Consider the following 23,887-nt stretch of genomic DNA (forward strand, 5'->3'; position numbering starts at 1 on the left):
CCCCACCCCCGTTCCCTTGCTTTTTCTCCAGTGGTAGACTGCTGTTTCTTGTTTGTTACTCAGTTACTCAGTGTAAGGCTCTTGGCGGGAATAGAATGGTTTCTTGGTTTTCTCGTTCCAATCTCAATATTAAGCAGGCCATATGCACCAAAGCCTTAGGGTAAGACTTTCTCAATATTCCTGCCCCCGCCCCCATAGTAACTGAACTTCTACCTTGTATCAGTGCCAGGTTCTTGGTATGAATAGGTTTCCTGTCCCATTCCCTGTAGCAGGTCCCATCCCCTGTAGCAGGTCACTTTTGTTTCTACCTCTCCTCTAACAGTAGTGATGTTTCCCTGAGACTATGCCAGGGAAGGTTTCCTGCCTTTCTCCTAGATGCAGATGGGGTTTGCTTAATATGAGAAAGGGGTCCGTGATTCTGGCATGTTATTTTTGTGCCTGTTTCTTCACAGCAGTCAGTCATCACCTGTACGCCTGTACCAGTGAGAAAGGTTCTTTTAGGTCTCCTGCCTGTATGCTTTCTCATGAACACTGAGTAGAAGCCTCTAGAGAAGAGCTGGTGAATGGTTGTGGTCTCTTCTTGTCTCCCAGGCTTGTAGAGATTCTGAACTGTCATACTAGCTCACACCCAGTCTTTAAGAATTGGTTAAAAATCTAGTTGTTTTCTTCTTACCCACTTTCATGGTAGCCATCTCTTCCTTCTATGCTTGGTCAGTTATGAAAGAGTTCATCTGTCCTGTCTCTCCTCAGAAACACTTGTTACCCTTTGAAATTCAGTTCACTTGGTTGCTTTGCAACCTCAACTCTGATGGACTAAAAAATACATATTATTTTTTAGATTATCCATTTTTTCCCTAATGTTTGTAATGGGAAGTGGTGATGTTCTGCTGTGGCTTTTAAACTGGTAAATAGACCTCTAGAGTTCATTGTCTAACTAGATCATGTTATTCCTTGTCTTTAAAAGTCCTGTACCTATCCTTTTACCTTTAGGGTGAGGCCTAAATCCCTTAGGCTGGCCTGCCAAGCCCTTTGTGATCTGACTCCTACCCATCTTGTCAGTCTGAGCTTGCACTGCAGATGTAGGGGCCTTTATATTTCATATCCGACTACATCCTAACGGTTGAAAAAAATGCTCTCTTTGTGTGTTTTATTTATCAATGCCTGAGAGTCATCTTGCAACCTGTAATGGGTATTTCCTTCTTGTAAGATGTGTTAGGATTCTGTTTGTTATCTCCCTTCTGCATATGTAAGCATAAATTGTGGTTTTATGTAAGCAACATAAGTGTTTATGTAAGTGAGGAAGGAACAATCCAACAAAACAAAATATTGTTTACAAATTAGTTCAATTATTGATGCTGTTGATCTTGGCTAGTGATTAAGATTGGCAAAGAAAATAAAATTGTTCCTGAATAGGTCTTGAAATCCTCATCTTTATCTGCCAAACCATATTGCAAATAGGGTCAGGTGTTGCATGTATTACCTAGCATTTCACAGTCAGTGTGTTTAGGTCACTGTGCTAAATATTGACTCCCTTCTAAAGTGGGTTATCTTCTGCATCCAGCAGCCTCTTCCCTTTACCTGAGGGTGCTGTACAAAAATATTATTTATAATTTTCAACATGTACCATGATGTGAAAATCTTGGGAAGCACCAGACTGGAGGATTTCTTACATCTTTCCAAAAAAATGTTATGACTATTCAGAAGTTGGGAGTAAAGTAGTTGCGGGATGTTGGTAATAATTATAATTAACACCTTTGAAGTGGTTAATACGTGCCAGGCACTTTGCTCAGTACTTTTCTTGTGTCATCATTTCATGCTCACATTAATTCTCTGAGGTAGTTGCAATCATCTAAGACACTTATTTAAGGTCGTCATATGGTTAAGTGGCGGAGCTGGGACAAGAAGTCAGGTTAGAGTCCAAACTTTTAACGGTTATGATTTACTTCACCCTACATTATTAAATTATTCCTGATTTATTCTCTCAGGTTTTTCCTCTCCTTGAGCTGTGGGTACTTGCTGATAAGAAATTGTTTCTTATTGCTGTATTAAGTGATTCTCCTGACAGCAGGTGAATTCATAGAAAGTGACCTGTAGAAAGAAAAAATTCAAATATTATGGGAAAAATCAATGCCTCTCTAATTAACTGGGATTTTCTGAGCACTGAAGGACCTGGCACCCAACAACACAGTTGTTATCACATGGCAGGCAAAGTATGTTGAAATATGCGTGGTACAGAGTGGGAGTGTGGCTGCTCGGTGTTCATGAAGTGCCCAATTTGTGACATGTAGATTTTCTTGATTCATTCATGAAATGATAATGTCATTGTTTTATCAAACATCTGTGCAAGAAATATCAGAGAGCAAAAGGTGTCAGAATCATTTATTAAAGGTAAAGGTCAGTGCTAAGGTAATCTGAAAGCGTCCTAACTCCTTCTGACTTTAAAGAGGATTCTGAATATTGAGTAATATTCTTTCATCACCTTTCACATGCTGTAGGATGCTGAGATACTCTCAAAGCCCCAGAGCTAATCTTTTGCTAATGTTTTGACTTTTGTATGAGTATAATGAATGCTTTGTTTGGAATTTAAAATATTTATATTTATTTATCAATTCTAGGTTGGTGATGTAGTAGAAGTACAGGCAGATGAAACCTTTCCCTGTGATCTTATTCTTCTATCATCTTGCACCACTGATGGAACCTGTTATGTCACTACAGCCAGTCTTGATGGGGAATCCAATTGCAAGGTAACAGACTAAACCTTACCTAAACATTTTGATCTCAGGATAGTTAATCATACAATACTGCCTCCCACCACCCTCTAATCTTTTATTTTTTCTTATTTTTATTTTTTCTTAGGTTTTGTATTTGAAAACAGCTGTTATATAATTGTTTTTTAACTTCTAAGCAAACACTCATCTTTGGATAAAAGGGTGGTTGGTAATTAGGTGTGGAGAAACTGAGCCCCAAGTAAAAGCTCCCACAATTTTTATAGCACTGCTTGAATTTAATATTGACACAGCCTATTTAATATTTAGACTCTTTAAAATGGGAGTAATCATAGGCTTAAACTGTGTAACTATACAAATAGCTTCATGTATGCTAACCTTACAATTTGATCTATTTTTTTTTTTCTAAAACGTTGTATATTTTCATTAAAAATGTATATTCTTGGGATATAAGAAACCTAACCTGGAGTAATTTGATTCCTATTTAAAAATAACTTAGGGCTGGGTGCGGTGGCTCATGCTTGTAATCCTAGCACTTTGGGAGGCTGAGGCAGTCGGATTATTTGAGTTTGGAGTTCGAAACCAACCTGGCCAACATGGTGAAACCCTGTCTCTACTAAAAATACAAAAAAATCAGCCAGGCGTGGTGGTGGGCGCCTGTAATCCCAGCTACTCAGGAGGCTGAGGCACGAGAATTGCTTGAGCCCGGGAGGCGGAGGTTGCAGTGAGCCAAGATCACGCCACTGCACTCCAGCCTAGGTGACAGAGCAAGACCCCATCTCAAAAAAAAAACAAAACAAAAAATCGGGTGGAGTTTGGAAAATATTTGCTTTATAAGTAAGTAATAAAGCAACGTTTTATGTACGTATAACAAATTATAACTCACTTATAATTATAAGTAACTTAAAGTAAATTTGGTCAAATGGGGGTAACTTATTTCCCTCATATACTTTCTGGCACAGTCGGTTTTCTTGGCCATGGTCCAGAGCTCCACAGGGCATGAAGATGTATCCTCTCTATCCTGCCTTTAAGGAGGGTTACTGTAGTGATTCACAGCTGGCTATATCCTTGGAGGGCTCCTCTGTTTGTTTATTCCACCTGGAGTTGAAGACTAGGACTCAGTATGTAAAAAAGAACCTTTACCTATTGGATGACTAATTCTGTATTTCAAAAGCATGGTAATGACCTGCTTTTAACCTGTTCAAAAACAAAGTTACAATTTAGGGATATAAATCAAGAAATCTACATAAAGATTTACTGATAGTGAAAAAGTTATTTGGAGTAAGAAAACTTTCAGGTAGTTTCTTTTTTCAGTTAAGTTGTTCTGATCAAATCAGCTAAAAAGTACAGAGGTTTTCAAAATCAGGAGTTAGTTTTAAATGTAGTTCAGACATTGCCGTAATATTCCCCCAAGACGATGACAACAACTTTCTCTTCTGCCTCAGTGGTGAGCTCTTTGCATCTGCTTTAGCCCTTGTTTGATGATTTATAAATGGGTTTATTGGCACCTGCCTTGAGTTCTGGATGAATCAAGTGCATAATATACACTAGTAGAATATTCTAATTATCTGACTATTGCAAGACACATCATCTCCCTGCCCCTCGTACAAAATGTATCCATATTGAACATTTTCAAGATCATTAATTAAGCTATTTGTGTAATGGAACTATTAATGATTTTTTCTTGCTGTTGGCAAAATTTTGGCATTTTTGTGACCATAAAGGTTATGTTCAATTCATATGTGTATATCTCCATTGCCCATACACTATAGTGAGCAAAATAATAAGTCTCAGTTCGTAAATAGGAAAAAAAAAAGTATTAACTTTTTCACGTGGTTTCAGTTAATTATATGCATGTTGTGAATAGAATCCTCTCAGCTGTCAGTGTCAAGAAGAGCTTTTAGGTATTTAATTGTCTTTGAAACCCCCCTTGCAGCAGGTTATCTTTCTAATTATTTGTAATATATTTTCATAATAATACCATAAAACTTATTTAGTGGGAAATGTTAATATTTGTTTATTCTGCCAAAGCCTCTTACTAAAACATACTAAATTTGTTCCTGAAGTCAGTTGGGTGTATGATTATGAAAAGAAACAGTTTTTTTGGTTTTCACTTTTTCTTCTGCTTTCAACTAGATACATTATGCAGTACGTGATACCATTGCACTGTGTACAGCAGAATCCATTGATACCCTCCGAGCAGCAATTGAATGTGAACAGCCTCAACCTGACCTCTATAAGTAAGAATCACCTGGTTTCATTTTACGTCTGTTTCTTGGCTCTGCTTCTCTTTGCTCATAGTATTGCAAAAGAAACACCCACCACTTACCAGCCTACTCTCATTTGTGTTTTTATGGGCTATTCCTTCCTCCTGGCAGAAAAATGAATCAAATCAGCCTTGTTCACTATCAGCCCAGGATAAATCATTGTGGGCCCAGGTATCTTATGATTTTTCTTTTATTTTTATTACTTGTAAACATGGCCATATATCAAAATTTTAGATTATGTTACCCTGTAAAGCTGATCTATCAGACTGACACAGTAACCAGAGTTAATAAAAAACAAATCCTTTTACATGCCATCTAACATTAAAGAGAGAAGGAGGATATCCTCTTCATGCAATTAGTAGGCTCTATCCTTTCTTACAATGATCATGATGCACTAAGGATTGCAAATAGGCTATTTCTTGTCCACAGTAAACAGTTAAGGGATGAGTAAAATGATGTAATTTCCTCTATTTTACTATACTTAGGCTCTCTGGAGTAGGTTTGCTGATTATTAGTCATTGTGAGTTGTCAAAAATTTGGCATTTGATTTCAAGACTGGTTAGTTTGGTTGATTAGAGCATAGTACTGATGAGGGTAGCGTAACAGGTTTTATCCCCACGTCGGCTAATTAATTTTATCCTATTCTACCATTGCAGATGGCATCCGTTACCCATCTTGTTCATGCATGCTGTTAGTCATAATGAGCGACCAAGTGGTTGGATGTAGTTTACACTAACACCTACTAGTGGAAAAACAAAGTATTCATTCTACTTCAAGAACAATGACCTCCCTCCTTCTCTTCATTTTTTCTTTCCTTTTTCCCTTCCTCTTCCGTATCCACCTTGATGATAGGAACTAGGGCCAGGAAGTGTAACAGCTATTCTCTGCCTTCAAGGGACTCACTGTGAGCAAAAGAGATAAAGTAATAAAGCTAAACTTATACAAGGTGATAATAGAGGTGAGTGTAAGGTCTATGGAATCGCAGAAAATGGAGTAACTTATTCTGCCTGAGCTAGAGAACAATATCTATACCCTTGCATATTTATAGGACAGCCCCCATATTTTTCAATTGCTTTAAGTATGAAGGAGAATGATAGGACAGGGTAGGTTATTCCTAATTTCTTTAGACGACTGAATGCCTTGCTCTGTGCCTTCAGAATACCTTGTACTTCTGTTACTGTAGTGGTAAGCACTTGCGTCGTAATTGCCTATTTACTTGTCTTCTATAGGGCAAGGGGCATTTCTTTTTTGATTATTAGTATATCTTTAGCACTTAGTATAGCACTGGCACAATTAATATATGATGAATGAATGAGCAAACCTTCATATTTTGTGTATATGCGTAATTTCTATTTTCTGGGGAAAATGCTGTTTACAATGCAGCTTATAAAACACTCATGTTAACAAGGGATTAGGTATTTTTACCTTATTTTGCAGAAATACAGGTTACCGTACACCTATTATATTAAGTGATTAGGTCAAGCTCAATATTGAGATCAACTACAAGTCACAGACTGGACGTTTCCAAGATGGCACTCAAGTGTTCACTGTCTAAGACTAGTACTATGGTGTAAAGAGTGGTTTCAGGACCAGCAGCAGCAGCATTACTGGGGAACCTGAATCAGAAGCCCAGGGATGGGACCTAGAAATCTGTGGTTTAATAACCGCCCCAGTGATTCTGATGCACACTCAAGTGGAAGAACTACTGAACTAGCAGTTTTGAAAATTGTATTTTAGGACCAGAAACCTTTCTTCACACGATCCAAGATGGAAGTTAACGTTATTTATATACCTTATAAAAGAGAGAGGTGTTGTGTGCTTGCATGATGTTAAACAGAACTTGAAAATCAATTGACGACGTTTGTTTCTGCTCCTATAATCCCATCATGTTATTTAAAAATTATATGAAAATGTTATACACCTTATCAATTCAACATAACTTTTTTTTTTCCCAGAAATATAATAGGCTTTTGTAGTTCATTCACAGTTTTATCTGTCTCTGTTTTATTATTTGTATTTTCATTCATTCTCATATTTCTGGTACATGGATTTCACCTGGATGTGGAAAACACATTTGCAATTTTGTTCTTTTTACAGATTTGTTGGGCGAATCAATATCTATAGTAATAGTCTTGAGGCTGTTGCCAGGTAAGTTTGTTGTTTCTTTAATTTGTCCTTTGGTTGCGTGGGGGGGGAGGGGGTCTATTTTTCTTTTAAATCGACCAAAATAACCAAATACCTTTCTATTATAGAAAGGAATATAGGCCGGGTGCGGTGACTCACGCCTGTAATCCCAGCACTTTGGGAGGTTGAGGTGGGTGGATCACCTGAGGTCAGGAGTTTGAGGCCAGCCTGGCTAATGTGGTGAAACCCCGTCTCTATTAAAAATACAAAATTTAGCTGGGCGTGGTGGCACACACCTGTAATCCTAGCTACCCAGGAGGCTGAGGCAGGTGAATCTCTTGAACCCGGGAGGCGGAGGTCGCAGTGAGCCAAGATTGAGCCATTGCGCTCTACCCTGGGCAACAAGAGCAAGACTCCATCTCGGAAAAAAAAAAAAAAGGAATATAAAGGTGAATAAGCAACTAACCTTGTGATTGGTAGGGTTATGGTAATAGGGTCTCTGTGTTGTGGGGAGGGGGCTGTTAGAAGTAATGCTTAGGGTTTCAAAAATAGTAGAGCTCTAGACACTTTGGATGATATTCCCAAACCTGTTCTAGCCATGGTATTTATTATCCTCGGTTGTAGAGTGGCTGACAACATTGAAATTACACCTGGAGAACAGTGGGAAAGTAATTGAGAAAGTAAGCAGTGGGTAAAATGCTGGAAGAACTACCTGGACTTACGTAAAATGGAAGTCTTCATTAAAATGATAATTAAAACTTCAGTAAAATGATAAATTGTATCAGCCTTCATACAATTTATCAAGGAGTTCATACAAAAAGGGATGCTTTCTTTCCTCTTCTATCATCGTATTAATTACCGCAACTTTTCCACTTGGCCTTTACAGCCACACTCAAAAAGAAGTTAAAGAAATACAGGGTCCCCAGTGATCCCCCAAAAGGAGGGTTTATTCTCTCCAAATATGTCAGTGTATTTTTCCCACCTTGATGTTTGCATTCCCAGTCTTTTATCTGTGACTCTCTGCTTTTGTGTCTTGCGATCTGCTGCTCTGTCCTGTGTTCGTCTTGCTATCTATGATTCATAATCCTTTTATCCCCCCATGTATTTTTTTGCCTCTGTGTGTTGCTGGCTACTCCCGTACTGTGCTTCCATCTGTGCTGTACCCTCAAGTAACTTCAGAATGAAGGACCTTTCAGCTTGTCCTGGGGAGTAAGCATATGGTATAAGTAGACAGATACATTCTGAACCCCTTGGAAATAGGTGTGTGTCAGGGCAAAATCTGTCCCCAGAGTTGTTGATGCTATTGGCTTGTTTGGATAAGCTGTGTTCATTTTTTATTTAGGTCTTTGGGACCTGAAAATCTCTTGCTGAAAGGAGCTACACTAAAAAATACCGAGAAGATATATGGTGAACAATTTTTAAGATATACTTATCAAAAAATATGCTTTGTAAAGGCTGTGAATAAATAGTGCATATTAAAAAGTAAACATGGCAGGTTTGCCATTTAATCTAAACCTATATTTAGATATTGGGAATTTATAAGGTGGTAAACTAAGAAGAAATATGACAAATACTCTATATAATTAAAATTATACTATAAATGATATACAACTGGTGAGTGGAAGAGGGCCTAGATTTCCTGCTTTTATAGGCTTAAAAATTCATAGAGCCAGCTGTGTGAGGAGTTGGTTGACAAGTTCTTAGTTTTCATTATATTCTGTAATTTCTTAGGAGTTGCTGTTTACACTGGAATGGAAACCAAAATGGCTTTGAACTACCAAGGGAAATCTCAGAAACGTTCTGCTGTTGAAAAGTTAGTATGAGTATGCGCCACAATTTATTTAGTCATTATTGATTAAAATAGTTACTTTTCTCGGTAATTCCAAGTAACAAGCATAACAAAAAACAACATCAATTATAATAGCAACTACTATTATAAGCACTTGTTTATGTACCAGAAACTGTGCTCAATGATTTGTATGTCTGATTTGGTTTAGTCCTCTGAAGAACACTGTGAAATAATTCATGTTAACCTCTCCACTTTACAGATGAGGAAATGGTCTTGGAGATGGTATGTGACTTACCTAAGCTCACATAGCTATTAAAGGGCAGAATTTACCTGAACTATAAATTCATTCCTTTTTGCTAGTGGAGTCAATAGTTTGGAGTCCTTTAGTTGCTATATGCAAGTTGGTTCTATAATATAGATAATAGTCTCCTGGCACCTATTGAAGCATTACCTGGTAGATCCTCAAGCCAGGTGCCACAGCCATAGACCTCACCCTATATTTGGCATGGATAACCAGTACATCACTGGCACCCTTTCCGTAGCTCCACTTTCAAACTGAAAGAACCTACACCGAGCTTGAGGATTTCACATTGCTACCGTGCCCTCTACCCCAAACATTTAGGATTCAGGGAAATGGAGACAAGATACTCCTTCTATCAGGGTTGAGTAAGTAATGGTGTTTGTATGTGTGCATGTGTGTACGTCCCCTGTCACTTTACAGGAACCTTACTAAGGTGTGTTCCGCTAGTCAGCCATTGCACTTGGGAGAGCATTGGTGGTCAATAAACAGTTCATGGCCAGCTTTTCATTTTGCCACTTGAAAGTAATGCTCCAGCTATGATAACTGAGGTTCACACACAAAGGCTTGTGCTATAGTTATGCGTCGTACACAGAAAAAGCTTTAGATGACTCAGTAGTTTAATTCATATCTGGCTGATGTCTTAAGTATTAATAATTAGGTGGTTTTAAAATCCATGCTGTCTTATTTTTCAGATCTATTAATGCTTTCCTGATTGTATATTTATTTATCTTACTGACCAAAGCTGCAGTATGCACTACTCTAAAGTACGTTTGGCAGAGTACCCCGTACAATGATGAACCTTGGTATAACCAAAAGACTCAGAAAGAGCGAGAGACTTTGAAGGTAATTTGTTTTCTGCTGAAAATTGAAACTCTAGAACTTTGTGACTGAGCCAACTTTCACTGAAATGCTGCTCAGGGAAATTGCACCTTTTGTAAGCTTCTGAATTTTCTCTTGATTACATGGTGGCTCTAAGCCAATAAATATTTAAGAAGATTTAGAGTTTTTTTTTTTCTTTTACTTTAGGCGTCTGTGCTTGTTTTTAGCTCTTTATATAAGAATTTAAGATGAAACAATTTGGCAAGATGCTTTGGCATTTTAATATAATAGGAGTATGTGAGATGTCACAATAAAAGCATAATGAATGCTTACATACGAACTTTGATCTCACATTCATATCTTAGGGTGGAGTGAGCAAAGAGAACTTAAAGAAGTGAAAAAGTACTGACTGAAGTCGTATATACTGAAGAATAATGATAAAATTGAGGGTGTTCTTAAATATTATTCTCACGTACTGTGATAATTTTGATTACAGTGATGTAGTGTTATTGGGAAGTTCCATCTTGATGGTAAGAGCAGTGTTTTCAGCATTGAAATAAAGATGAAATTAATTCTTCCTTTATATTATATTGGTCTGATGGAATTGTATGTCTAATTAGCATGAACTATCTCTTTTATTTTAGGTTTTAAAAATGTTCACCGACTTCCTATCATTTATGGTTCTATTCAACTTTATCATTCCTGTCTCCATGTACGTCACAGTAGAAATGCAGAAATTCTTAGGCTCCTTCTTCATCTCATGGGATAAGGACTTTTATGATGAAGAAATTAATGAAGGAGCCCTAGTTAACACATCAGACCTTAATGAAGAACTTGGTCAGGTTAGAGCATATTTTTTTTTTACTTAAAATAATTTGTCAACATACTGAAAATATCTTTTTATGTATTCTGGATTACCAATATATGTGATCATGTCACATTTGGAAAAATGATTCAGAGAAAATTCTTTAATGCAGGCATGCAATGAAGGTAAGCAGTGTTTTCATAGTTATAGCATCAGTTCTTTTGCTGGTGTTTTTGAGAAGGATGCAATTTATGTATTAAATTTGAATGTTACTGAAATTCTCCTTGGAACTGGGTGATGTTACCTTATTAGCTATTGCTTTGGAACAGGAAACAGACAGTCTTCATGACCATCTATAACCATTTGTGGATAGAATATGGGGTAGCAAATATGGCTCTTTTATAAATGTATTTTGTTCCATAAGCAAAATTGACCAGAGTTGTCCTATTGACATTTTCTTGGTACATTTCTGATCAGGTAGAAGATAGACCTAACAAGCAGAGTTATTTATTCCAGTACAAGAATTTCAATGAAGGGAAAATGTGAGGGCATGCACTCCTCAAAATGCGTTCTTCTTTATATACCAATGTAACCCAGACTGTGACCCCATTCTAACCCAGGTGCATTTATTTTCCAGTGCAACACAGTCTGGCTGTAATTCTTCAAGTGATGATTTCTCGGGTACTTTTCTTATTAGTATTGAGGAAGTTTTCCCCTTTTTTTGATTTTACTCTGTCATGTAATGATCTTTGCGAGCCGAAGGAATTTTTTGGCTTGCATTTTATTCTCATGACATTTAGAATGTCAAGACTGTGGAAATGTCATTTTTGTGACTGGGAGTTCCAAATTGAGTTAATGAAACTGTGTGGCTGGAACAGAGCCTCACAGTTGTTTAAATGGGGCTGATTTGCATTCTCACCTCAAAACTCTTTACTTCCTGACTGTAACCCTCTCCACAATCCCTGCTTTGTGTTTCTGCTCTTGAGACAGTCTTTGCCTAAATCAAAGTACCCACATGACAACTGCAGTTGAAAGGTAGAAAGGACTCTCCAGATACTATTTTGTTTGCATTTGACTTCAGGACACCAGTATCTGAAACCATGGAGTCTACATCCCATGTAGATACGAAGGCACTAAGAATAGGACAAAAATTGAATGGACAAATGGCTTTTCCTTTGGATATTGTTCCCACAAGGTTATTTTGTTGGTGATATGGGCTGCCATACCTGACCATTGTCTTTTAAGCCAGAAGTTTTCATCCAGGGTTAGAGCTATCTGAGTAGAACTGTTCTAATGTCAATAAAAGGCATCAAATTGCAGAATGCATGAGAAAAAATTTCGAGTATACAAGCCACCTTTAGTGAACCCTTCCCTGACAGTTAATTTAGTGGTTCATTCTGGATGCTGAGCAAATCTACCTGTTCTGGATTTAGTGCCTGGCTGTATGTGTTAGCCTACCCAAGGTTAAGCGTGACTAGCTTGGGGCTAGCCTCAACTACTATTACAAATAGAATAGCCATCATTCCGAATATGACACTTAATGTTCACTAAAAACAGAAAAGATGCCTGGGTCAGGTTCCGTTTGATGAGACTCTTATACCTCTTTCAGATCTTCATTTCAGCAGATTCCATATTACCTATGGGAATGCAGTCTTCTTATCATCTAGACTATGTTAATACTGCAGAAAGTAAAGTAGATCTTTGGGTAATGATCTAGTAAATTTGATGAGTGAAAAGAAGTTACAGTCTTCCTTTTAGTCACCACTCCTTTCTCCCATGAAACTTTGCATTTCTAGCTGTGGTTGTCATTTAGTCAAATCACTAAGTTAATAGCCAGACCATCACTTCAGTTAATACAGAGTATAAGCAACTTGCCATTGTTATCAGTTTGCATGTATAGAAATGACCTAAATGAAAGTGCAAAGAAGTCTTGAAATGGTTTCTTAGGCCATTTAGTATTCAATAAACCAGTACACACAAAATTAAGTGTAACCTGTTTTCTCTTTGTTGAGTCAAATTTAAGATCTATGTAACTTTTTATGTTATTAAAGGCAATGCCATTTAATTCCTATTCATACCATTGCAAGCATTTGCTTAACCTCGTTTAATGTGACCCACACTGGGATTAAAAATAGAAAGATATGTTTAGAACAGTGCTTGACATGAGAAACAAAAGGAAGTGGACTGCTCAGCTCAGTTGGAAAATAATGCAGTCTTTGATGATTAGACATCAATCTTTTAGACAACCAAATGATTGTAATCCATATGGAAAAACCTGTGGGGCTACTCTTTATGTCGCCTTCCCATCTTGCAGCTCTGCCTAATGGTGGCACTTTATAGTATAAGTATATATTCTGATTCCAATAATTCAAGCCAGTAGCTGTTATTCACCTTTTACTGTCTGGGATGTGTGTGTGTGCTAGCTACTGTTATGAAGTTAAAAAGAAACCCTCAAATTTTTAAAAATATCATGGGGGAGACACACACATCAGACCTGACTATAGCAATGTGATCATAATCAGAAAAAATGTGGGGCAGTGCAGAGTCTGGTGCTCTTTGATTTTGGTCAAGTGAGCATCAGTGACAGTCACCATGTATATAGCACCTTTTAGGTTATAGATAATTATATTTGAGCTTTATTTTTTAATCTTTTCATTCTTGTGCAGCAGGTATCATTAAGGTTAATATTTGAAGTTCATAGAGATAAAGAGATTTTCCTGAGGTCACAGAGTTAGTAGGTGGTGGTGCCAAGATGGAGTCCGAGTGTTCCATTGAGTTGAACCGTATGGTAATTTTTGATCTACAAAATAGATGATTTCACATGTTCAACATATACTTCAGAGCCTGTTCTACGTACAGCAGTTGTCTCACTAAGAGATAGGAAAAAAAAAGTCTTTTTTCTTTTTTTAGAAATTATAGTTTATTCAATGAAATACTAATTAATCCATAAAGGTTATTCTGTAAATCTATATTCTTGACATGGAAATACATATATACGTATATGTATGTGAGAAAAATAGATTATATAGCAAACATAATGAGATTACATTTTTGTTCAAGTGGTAAATACACATTTACCACTCAAAATATTAACATGATTGTTTCTGTATGATGGGATTAATATGTGTTTCAGGGAAAACTCCCAAAATGTGTTTTTACTGTGCTCTCACACCAAGCAACACAGAGACTTCTGTGTCCAAATGTGGGAGGGAGCAGTTTTTCTCACCAACAAACAGTGGGCGCCAACTGGGTGTCCTCTAGTTCAATTCTGTCTACCTGGAGATAACATCAGATCCCACAGGGTAAGGGCCCAGTCCCCAAGATTGCCCCATGCCTCCTGGACACCAGTCACAAGTCTGGGCCTCCGGAACTTTTGATCGACCAGCTTCAAGTTGGGCTACCCACAACCCCCTCTTTGGGTTTGATTAACTTGCTAGAGCAGCAGACAGAAGTCAGGAAAACACTTACTTATGTTCACCAGTTTCATATAAAGGATATTGTAAAGGACACAGATGAAGAGACATGTGGGACGAGATATAAGGGAAGGGGTGTTGAGCTTCCATACCTTCCCTGGGCACACCACCCTCCAGGAACCCCCACATGTTAGTTATCCGTAAGACCCTGTTTTTCTTTCATTATTCTCACATAGCCACTCAACACTTGTGATACAAGATATGTGAATTTTTTTTCCTGATACACCAAGCAAGCAGTTCTCCAGCAAACACCAGCTGGGTATCTTCCAATTCACTTTTGATACTGCCTACCTAGAGATAGTATATTGTGTCAGATCTCACAGGTTGAGGGCTCAGTCCCATAAGACTGCCCCCCACTGCAGATGCCAGTTGCTAGTTCAGGTTGTAACTTATGCTTCTGATTGAGCAGCTATAAAATGGGGTCCAGTAGTTTACTAGACCCCCTCCTTGGATTTGATTCGTTTACTAAAGCAGGTCATAAAACTCAGGGAAACAGTTGTGTTTACTGGTTCATTATAAAAGGATATGACAAAGGATACAGATGAAGAGATGGGTGAAGTATGGGGGAAGGGGCGTGGAGCTTCCATGACCTTTCCAGGCATCCTTCAAGAAATTTCATGTGTTCAGCTATCCGGAAGCTCTTTGAACCCAGTTTTTTGGGGAGTTTATGGAAGCTTCATTATGTGGGGATGATTGATTAAATCATTGGCCATTGGTGTTAAGTTTAACCTTCAGCCCCTCTTTCCTCCTTACCCAGGTCAGATGTGGGGCCGAAAATCCCAACCCTGTAATCATGCCTTGGTCTTTTCAGTGACTGCACTCATCCTGAAGCTATGTAGGGGCCCTGAACCATTTGTCATTTCATTAGCATACAAAAGCACTCATCACTCTGGAGATGCTAAGGCTTTAGGAGCTTTCTGTCAGGAAACAGGAAGGAAGATCAAATATATATTTATCAAATATATTTTACAATATCACGCAAATGATGGCTTTGAGCTTACTGATATAGAGGAGTCTTTTTGGCAAGCTTGAAGAAGAAGAGAGGCTGCTTGAGAGTCAGAGGAAAGCAGCAGCCTCCCCCTTCATTCCTTTCTCTCTGTAAAATATGAGAAGAGTTAAATTAATTACAGTCAATCTGCTTCTCTTCTTTTTCTGAGTATAGATCATATATTAGGGTGGTGGTTCTGTAAATATGATCCTGGGACCAGCAGCATCAACACTACCTGAGAACTTAAAAGTGTAAATTATCTGGTCCCACCTCTGACCGACTGATTCAGAAACTCTGGTGATAGAGCAGTGATCTGAGTTTTTAACAAGACCTCCAAGTACATGTGATGCATTCTACAGTTTGATAATTACTGCATTTGAGTATAATTTGTAGGCATATACCTGTGAGATTCAACGTATCCAGATTCATACTCCCCAAACTGTTTCATATAGGTGAATAAATTGTACTTTATATTTTAAAGCTACCATCTTCGACACTAACAAAAGAGATCCTAATGCTCATCGAAGTGCAGGAGGTAAAATAACCCAGGACACCCTTCAGGAGAAAATGAAGGTTAATAATTTTGATCAGAAGAAAGCCCCAAAGAATTTCATTTAAACTAGAAGAATCTAAATGATACACAAGTAATACCACTTGGATTAATTTAAAGAGAGAGTTCAAACTTGGCTGGCTTAACAGGGGAAAAAAAAAAAAGATTGGAATGCTCTATTTGTGCCAGTGCTGCTACCGTGAAAAGCTTTGAAAAATAATTAGAAAGCAACTACTGCTGTAGTTCATCTCTTTCTCTCTTACATAATAAAAACCTTAATCTTGTGCTTATGCTTGTTCCTGTCAGCCCATAATTTTAACTGTTTAAGCATAAATTGCCAAAACGAGGATAAAATTGTGGGTTTCCAAAAACCAGATGTTAAAAATAGAGAAAAAAAACTGAGATAAAATAGAAATGCTCTAAATGATTTATCTTAGTGGCAAATTTATTTCTTGGCTTATGTTTTCCATTATTTATGAAAATATACTTGTGTTATACTTCAACCTATCTAGTTTCTTTCTAAATTTGGGAACTTGAGTATTTTCAAAATACGTATAGTATAAAGAAAGAAATTTAAGTTATGGTTTAGATCACTATTGACGTATACTGTATTTTCTAATTAGGTAACTGTTAATGTTATTATTAATTCTTGTGTATATTATATAATGTGGTGCATTTTATTTTAATTCAGTATTTTTATACAAAATTTTACTTGTAAAAGGGGAAAAAACCTTCATCAGTTTCCATTTTATTTTGTTACATCCCATTTAATTTGTTAGTAAATATTTTTAATGGGTAATGTACATACTATCCCACAAAGTATAAGAGTGTGTGTTTGTGTGTGTGTGTGTGTGTGTGTGTGTGTGTGAGAGAGAGAGAGAGAAATAAGTGGTCAGTATAGTCTTACTTCCCACTTGAAAAACTGACTTATGTAACTTTTTTTACATCAAACAGGTTAACTGGCTGGGCATGGTGGCTCATGCCTATAATCCCAACACTATGAACACTATGGGAGGCCAAGGCTTGATCCCAGGAGTACGAGATCAGCCTGGGCAACATAGTGAGATGCTGTCTCTACAAAAATTACAAGATAATTAGCCTGGTGTGGTGGTGACTGCCTGTGGTCCCAGCTACTTGGGATGCTGGGGTGGGAGGATTGCTTGAGCCCAGAAGTTTGAGGTTACAGTGAGCTATGATGGCTACTGCATTCTGGCTTGGGTGACAGAGTGAGACCCTGTCTTTAAAAAAAAAAAAAAAAAATAGGTTAACTTACATGAGAAGGGCTCTTAGTTTGATAAAATAGTCACTTTTTTTTTTTTTCCCCTGAGACAGAGTCTCACTCTATCGCCCAGGTTGGAATGTAGTGGTATGATCTCAGCTCACTGCAACCTTTGTCCTGGATTCAAGTCTCGTCAGCCTCCCAAGTAGCTGGGATTATAGGTGTGTGCCACTACACCCAGCTAATTTTTGTATTTTTAGTAGAGACGGAGTTTCACCATGTTGGCCAGGCTGGTCTTGAACTCCTGAGCTCGAGCAATCCTCCTGCCTCAGCCTCCCAAAGTGCTGGGATTACAGCCGTGAGCCACCATGCCTGGTCAATAATCACATTTTTTTCTATTCATCTTTTATATTTGAGTAGATCTACCTTAGACATGTGATACCATTTTAGTGTCTTTAAAAATACTAATTTATTCCTCATTTGTTTGGTAACATTATCTCTGTAATTCCCTGACATTTGACGTAAGTCTTAGAAGAGGTGATTTCCTATGGATATGAAAATAGCTTTGCGTTACAGCAGACTAAAAATTAGTCACACTGAAGAAACTAACAGTGTGTGTATGTTTGTGTCCTTGTTTTAGGTGGATTATGTATTTACAGATAAGACTGGAACACTCACTGAAAACAGCATGGAATTCATTGAATGCTGCATAGATGGGCATAAATATAAAGGTGTAACTCAAGAGGTTGATGGATTATCTCAAACTGATGGACCTTTAACATATTTTGACAAAGCAGATAAGGTGCATTTGCATTATTGTTTTATATAAGAAATCAATCTGTGAATGCATGTTAACGTTCCATAGTAGAAAATTATTTTTAGGTGGACACATGACATAGACTTTTGTTTGTTTGTTTGTTTTTTGAGATGGAGTCTCACTCTGTTGCACAGGCTGGAGTGCAGTGGCGTGATCTCAGCTCACTGCAACCTCCACTTCCCAGATTCAAGCGATTCTCCTGCCTCAGCCTCCCGAGTAGCTGGGATAACATGCGTCCGTCACCATATCTGGCTAATTTTTTTGTATTTTTAGTAGAGACGGAGGTTCACCATGTTGGTCAGGCTGGTCTCAAACTCCTGACCTCAGGTAATCACCCCCCACCCCTGAAAGTGCTGGGATTACAGGCATGAGCCACTGTGCCCGCTGACTTTGGAATAACTATTGTTGGCTTCACCTTTCTTGTTTTACTGATACTTCTGAAATGTGTAAATGAGTAGAATTTACAAGTAAAGAGAATTGTGGGAAATGACATTTGGGTAAAAGCTTGCTTGTCTGATCATAATTTTTTGTGCTTTGTCTTTTAAAGTGTAAGCTCCCCCAAGAATGATGTCTGTTCAAATGATTAAAGTCTCAGGAGTGTCTAGGCATTAAATTAACCAGAGTCTCCCTACACTTGAGCTATTGCTAGATTGTGAATTAGTTACTGAATGAAGTCTTTTAGGCCATGAAGAAGTCATTGCTTTGGCTTAGGTGGCACTACAATAACCTCAATGAGTTAACACAGCCTATAGGGTATGCTAGCTGAGAACCAGGAACTCTTATTAAGTACTAGGAGAATATATAGCTGATTTGAGTGTTAGGAATTTATACATATCTGCTACTAAGTTTGTTAGAAGTTACAACATTCTCTCACATTAATATATTTCCTCTGTTCACTGCCTAGTTACCGAGTGATCAAATTAAAAATAACAATCATTATTTTGTTACTGTTCCACAGAATCGAGAAGAGCTGTTTCTACGTGCCTTGTGTTTATGTCATACTGTAGAAATCAAAACAAATGATGCTGTTGATGGAGCTACAGAATCAGCTGAATTAACCTATATCTCCTCTTCACCAGATGAAATAGCTTTGGTGAAAGGAGCTAAAAAGTAAAGTATACGTTCTTAAACTTCTCCTAAGAAAGTGAAACCACAGGAGGACAGAAGTTACTTGTTTTTTTCCGTTTTCTTCAGTGACCTTAGCACATACGTCTCCTGTTATTTAATAAAAAACATAACTGCTTTAGCCAAAAATTTGTGGAAAATTCCCACACCTAACCAGTTAAGACCAAAAAGAAAATAGTTACATGTAGGTATTACTTGCCTTACTATTTATGCATGCCAGCCAGAAGTCTGAATGTTCATACTATGTTTTGCAAATAACATAACAGTGGCCACTTTTTGCACAACACATGTTATTTCTGAGGTGCTCCCAGCAATTCTGACATCATTTGAGAACCGAAAGTCTAGTTTTACCCATGAGTTTCAAGATAATTAAGTGGCTAAAAGGTCACCCAGTGTGTTAGCTGTAGAATCAGAAACCCAAATTGTCTTTCCCTTGGTTACAATAGTTGTGGCTGGGCATTGACTTTCTCTGTTACCAGCTTATCCAGAAAAAGAAAGTACGGTTATATATTGAGATCATATGAAAGAGAAGAAAAGCATAAACAAGCATGAATTGCCCCACTGAAAAGTAATCATTCTAGACCAGGTGCGGTGGCTCACACCTGTAATCCCAGCACTTTGGGAGGCCAAGGCGGGTGGATCACCTGAGGTCAGGAGTTTGAGACCAGCCTGGCCAACATGGTGAAACTCTGTCTCTACTAAAAATATAAAAATAAGCCGGGTGTGGTGGCACACGCCTGTAATCTCAGCTACTCAGGAGGTTGAGGCGGGAGAATCGCTTGAAACTGGGAGGTGGAGGTTTCAGTGAGCCGAGATCCCGCCACTGCACTCCAGCCTGGGCGACAGAGCGCGACTCTGTCTCAAAAAAATAAAATTAAATTAATCATTCTTTAGAGATACACGTGGTCTTTTTTATTGTTTTTGATAGGTACGGGTTCACATTTTTAGGAAATCGAAATGGACACATGAGAGTAGAGAACCAAAGAAAAGAAATAGAAGAGTAAGTAGCTCTGTGTTTGATGTTCGTCATTTCTTAACCCCATAGTCAAATTTAAACGGATTCAGGCAGGGCAGCAGAGGAAATGATGCCACTGAAAATACAAGACTTTTCTCTCCCAGTTCAGAGTTTTATGTAAATATAGTTGGGGTAGAAGCCATTTTACATAGAATGGCAGAAACTGTAGTTTGAGGTAGAAATTCCAATCTGGTTCACATCTGGGTCCAGTAGCCAGAATGAGAGTCTGCCTGGAATGTTTCTCAAATTTAGATGCCATTTCAGGTTTCTAACACATGCTACAAGAAAAATCAGTGAATATATGTGAAACCTGCTATCTGGTGTCCAAGCAATCACTCTGGGATTGCAAGCCGAGCCAATAAAGGCAGCTTTGCTGTAAACCAGAAGCCTTGTTTTGTTCGGAATGTTCAGGTGTGAGCCTCAGGGCAAGTACTCTGATGCCCCAGTGTCTTTTCATATGGTGACCTGCATAAGGGAAGGGACTCAGGCAGATTCACCTCTATTCCCCAGCACCTAGCACTGTGTCTGGCACTCCATGCATAAATGCTGCCAAAAAAATTGGCAGAGTGGGACTGTTTCTAGACCCCTCCAAATATGGCTTGGTGGGACAGCTCTTTATCCTCCATTTCTATGTGGTCATTCTTACCATTTTAAGTAATATAGTGAGGGGCTATAAATACCCCTTGACTAACACTGGTATCCTCTGACAGCATGTTCTATGTTCAGAGAAATTCTAAGACAAAGGAAAGTACCAGTTGTGCACACAACTAGTGACCCTCATGCAAAGAGAATAGCTATCTTCTCTGTTAAGATGTTTAAATATCTTAACATATTTCTGTTGTGCTTTATTTTTCTCAGTATATTCTAGGTTTTTTACTTTTCTCCTTTCTCTTCTCTTAAAGATACGAACTTCTTCACACCTTAAACTTTGATGCCGTCCGGCGACGTATGAGTGTAATTGTGAAGACTCAAGAAGGTACATATCTGAAAAGCTTGAATTTTTCTCTTTGTTGATTTGTAGGCTTATTGGTTGATTCGCTCTTTCAGGAAAGAGAATCATTTCATGTAGTATTGTAGGATTAGTGAAAGTCATGCAAAGCAGTAGCTTTTGCATATGCCTTCATGTATTTTTTTAAGCACAGATGTTCTATTTACCAAATTGTTAGTGATAGAACCCTTGTTATGACAGGATGTGCCTTTTCTTGGTAGCAGAACCATATCCCTCTGCCCTGGGTGTTCGAACAGGAACTGAAAGGATGACTTTTATATGGATCGGGGTACTGACCAGTCTACCAGTAATGTTTACATGCAGCCACCCAACGTAGTTATGGTTTGGGATTACTAGCAGCAGAATCCTTGAGTATAGGGAGTTGCTTCTTATCCCTCACTGACCTTCCTGGTTCCCCTACTGCTTGACACTCCCTGGAAACAGGTGAGGTAGAGAGGACTGAGGGCCTGGTTTCTGGGAAATGGCATTGCAGTTTCACTACAGAGCTCAGGTTCTTTGTTGAACAGAGTAAAGCTTGCCCTTTGCAGGGGAACTGGTACCATAATCCTGGGCTCCCTCATGTCTTTGGAGGCACCATGGTGGTTTGCCTTCTGCTCAGATTCTGCAAGACCCATGGGCGAGCACTCCTGCTTTATTCAAAGGCTCTCAGATATGTGTGTGTGTGTGTGTGTGTGTGCGTGTGTGTGTGGTATGCCCAGGTGGTTTGTTTTCTAAAAGTTCTTGATTTATTTCCCATTAATTTACTTTTTACTATTAAATTTTCTAAATTCCTTAATGTGAGAATGGGAGGATACAGGCAGATCCTTGGGGGAACATATCCCACTTTATTCATACTTTGTGGTATGATTGCATAGTCATGAAATTCGTTTTAATAAGTGACCATGGAGTTTGTCTTGTGAATTTTAAAATACTTTGGATGTGTAAGAATAAATGAAATAAAAAAACCCCACAACATTTCAAATACTTGCTATTATGTGTGCATGTCCACGTGTTCTACAGCAAATGGTGAAATGTCTGTGGAACTGGTCTACAAAGGTCATTGACCTCAGAGCTAAACTTTTTAATTTGTTGACCTCAATTGTTTCCCTTATAAGGATAAAGTGTCTGTCTTGTGCACAACTGTGAATATTTCCTGGGTGTGTGAAGTGATCTAAAGCTGCACTTATTCCAGCATTCTAGAGAGCTATTCTCATCAGTAAAAACTATGAAGCCAGTGTTTTAAAAGCTGGTTAATATAGTTTATTGAAAATTATTTCAGCTTGTTTGAGCTTGAGCTTTCTTCTTGACATCTGTAGATGCCATATGTATGTATACTCTAGACCATGACTTCACTGCATTTATTTTTTTTAAAGACATGGTATTACTCTGTCATCTAGGCTGGAGTGGCAAGATTATAGCTCACTGCAGCCTCGACGTCCTGTGCTCAAGCAATCCTTCCACCTCAGCATCCAGAGTAGTTGGGACTATAGGCATGTACTACCATGCCCGGCTAATTTTTTAACTTTTAGTAGAGTCAGGGTCTTCCTATGTTGCCCAGGCTGGTCTTGAACACCTGAGCTTAAGTGATCCTCCCACTTCGGCCTCCCACAGTGCTGGGAATACAGGTATGAGCCACTGCACCTGGCATACATTTTCAGAAGAAATTCAGATGCAGCTCCTTGACACAAGCCCAGCCCTCCGTGAATTGGTGGGAGGAAGTATATTTTAACAGAGGTGCCTATTGTAAACTCTGGCTTATTAATTGTGTTCATAATGACCTGAAGAGGTGGTGCATGCCTTTCTGACAGACTAAAGGCCAAGATTTCTCATTCCATTTAGGTGAGTATTGCGAGGCATGCTCAGAATATATAACACTTGGGTGAGAGAGGCCGCTTTAAAAGTTACTCTTATTAAAACCACAATACTACCAGCCTTAAAATTCTAAGTCAAGTACTATGGTTCTTTATTTTAGGAGACATACTTCTCTTTTGTAAAGGAGCAGACTCGGCAGTTTTTCCCAGAGTGCAAAATCATGAAATTGAGTTAACTAAAGTCCATGTGGAACGTAATGCAATGGTGAGCCTATACTCCTTCCCCCACCAATAAGTAAGCAGAGAAATGCTGAAGATGACTATGTTTATTGGATTTCTGTTTAAATGACAGTTTAAATACATTTCAGCTTATTTTTGTGGTCTATGTTTTGTATTTGGGGATTTGATATTACTTTTTTTTATCTTAATATAAAACATCCTGGAGCAAGTTGCTGATCAGAATTTGCAGCCTTAAAGACTTTTCAACAACCTTTGTTAAAAGAACTGTTACTTCCTTTTTCTGAACCTAATTCAATGTTGCCTTTTCAGGTGTGGTTTGTTCATTTTTTCAAACTAAATAGGTGTCAGAATTTCTCTTTTGTACATATGGTTAAAGCAAGAGTATTTACAGAGTGTGGTTTTTTGTTTTTGGTTTTTTTCCAACTATTATTAGAATAACTACGGATCTCCTACTTTACTCCTAGGATGGGTATCGGACACTCTGTGTAGCCTTCAAAGAAATTGCTCCAGATGATTATGAAAGAATTAACAGACAGCTCATAGAGGCAAAAATGGCCTTACAAGACAGAGAAGAAAAAATGGAAAAAGTTTTCGATGATATTGAGACAAACATGAATTTAATTGGAGCCACTGCAGTTGAAGACAAGTAACTAGAAAATGATACTCTTACTATTTTAATGACCAGTGTTTTGGGTGTGATCTGCCACAGATTAGTAATTTAATCTTGAAGTTTGAAATCTTTGGTTTAGTTTTATTGTTTAAGTGGGCTTAAAGATTTATTTATTGTAGTAAGTATGAAAAATTACACCAGATTTTGAGCTGTTAGTAGG

At 38.1% G+C, this 23,887-nt stretch overlaps 1 protein-coding gene across 3 annotated transcripts in view; it reads left to right on the forward strand.

Annotated features, from left to right (window-relative positions):
- The window catches only part of ATP11C (ATPase, class VI, type 11C), a 206,976-nt gene that overhangs the window by 127,505 nt on the left and 55,584 nt on the right, over positions 1-23,887 (forward strand). For all 3 annotated transcript variants that reach the window (XM_012001616.1, XM_012001615.1, XM_012001618.1), the window contains exons 6-18: positions 2,616-2,744; positions 4,863-4,966; positions 7,091-7,141; positions 8,460-8,524; positions 8,849-8,930; positions 9,900-10,050; positions 10,671-10,868; positions 17,702-17,863; positions 18,837-18,988; positions 19,932-20,003; positions 20,921-20,994; positions 22,979-23,082; positions 23,522-23,703. In XM_012001616.1, coding sequence (XP_011857006.1) covers positions 2,616-2,744; positions 4,863-4,966; positions 7,091-7,141; positions 8,460-8,524; positions 8,849-8,930; positions 9,900-10,050; positions 10,671-10,868; positions 17,702-17,863; positions 18,837-18,988; positions 19,932-20,003; positions 20,921-20,994; positions 22,979-23,082; positions 23,522-23,703 — 1,526 coding nt within the window. The remainder of the gene's footprint in view (positions 1-2,615; positions 2,745-4,862; positions 4,967-7,090; positions 7,142-8,459; positions 8,525-8,848; positions 8,931-9,899; positions 10,051-10,670; positions 10,869-17,701; positions 17,864-18,836; positions 18,989-19,931; positions 20,004-20,920; positions 20,995-22,978; positions 23,083-23,521; positions 23,704-23,887) is intronic.

This window comes from Mandrillus leucophaeus, unplaced genomic scaffold, assembly GCF_000951045.1.
Source record: "Mandrillus leucophaeus isolate KB7577 unplaced genomic scaffold, Mleu.le_1.0 Scaffold668, whole genome shotgun sequence".
Classification (NCBI taxonomy): Eukaryota; Metazoa; Chordata; class Mammalia; order Primates; family Cercopithecidae; genus Mandrillus; species Mandrillus leucophaeus.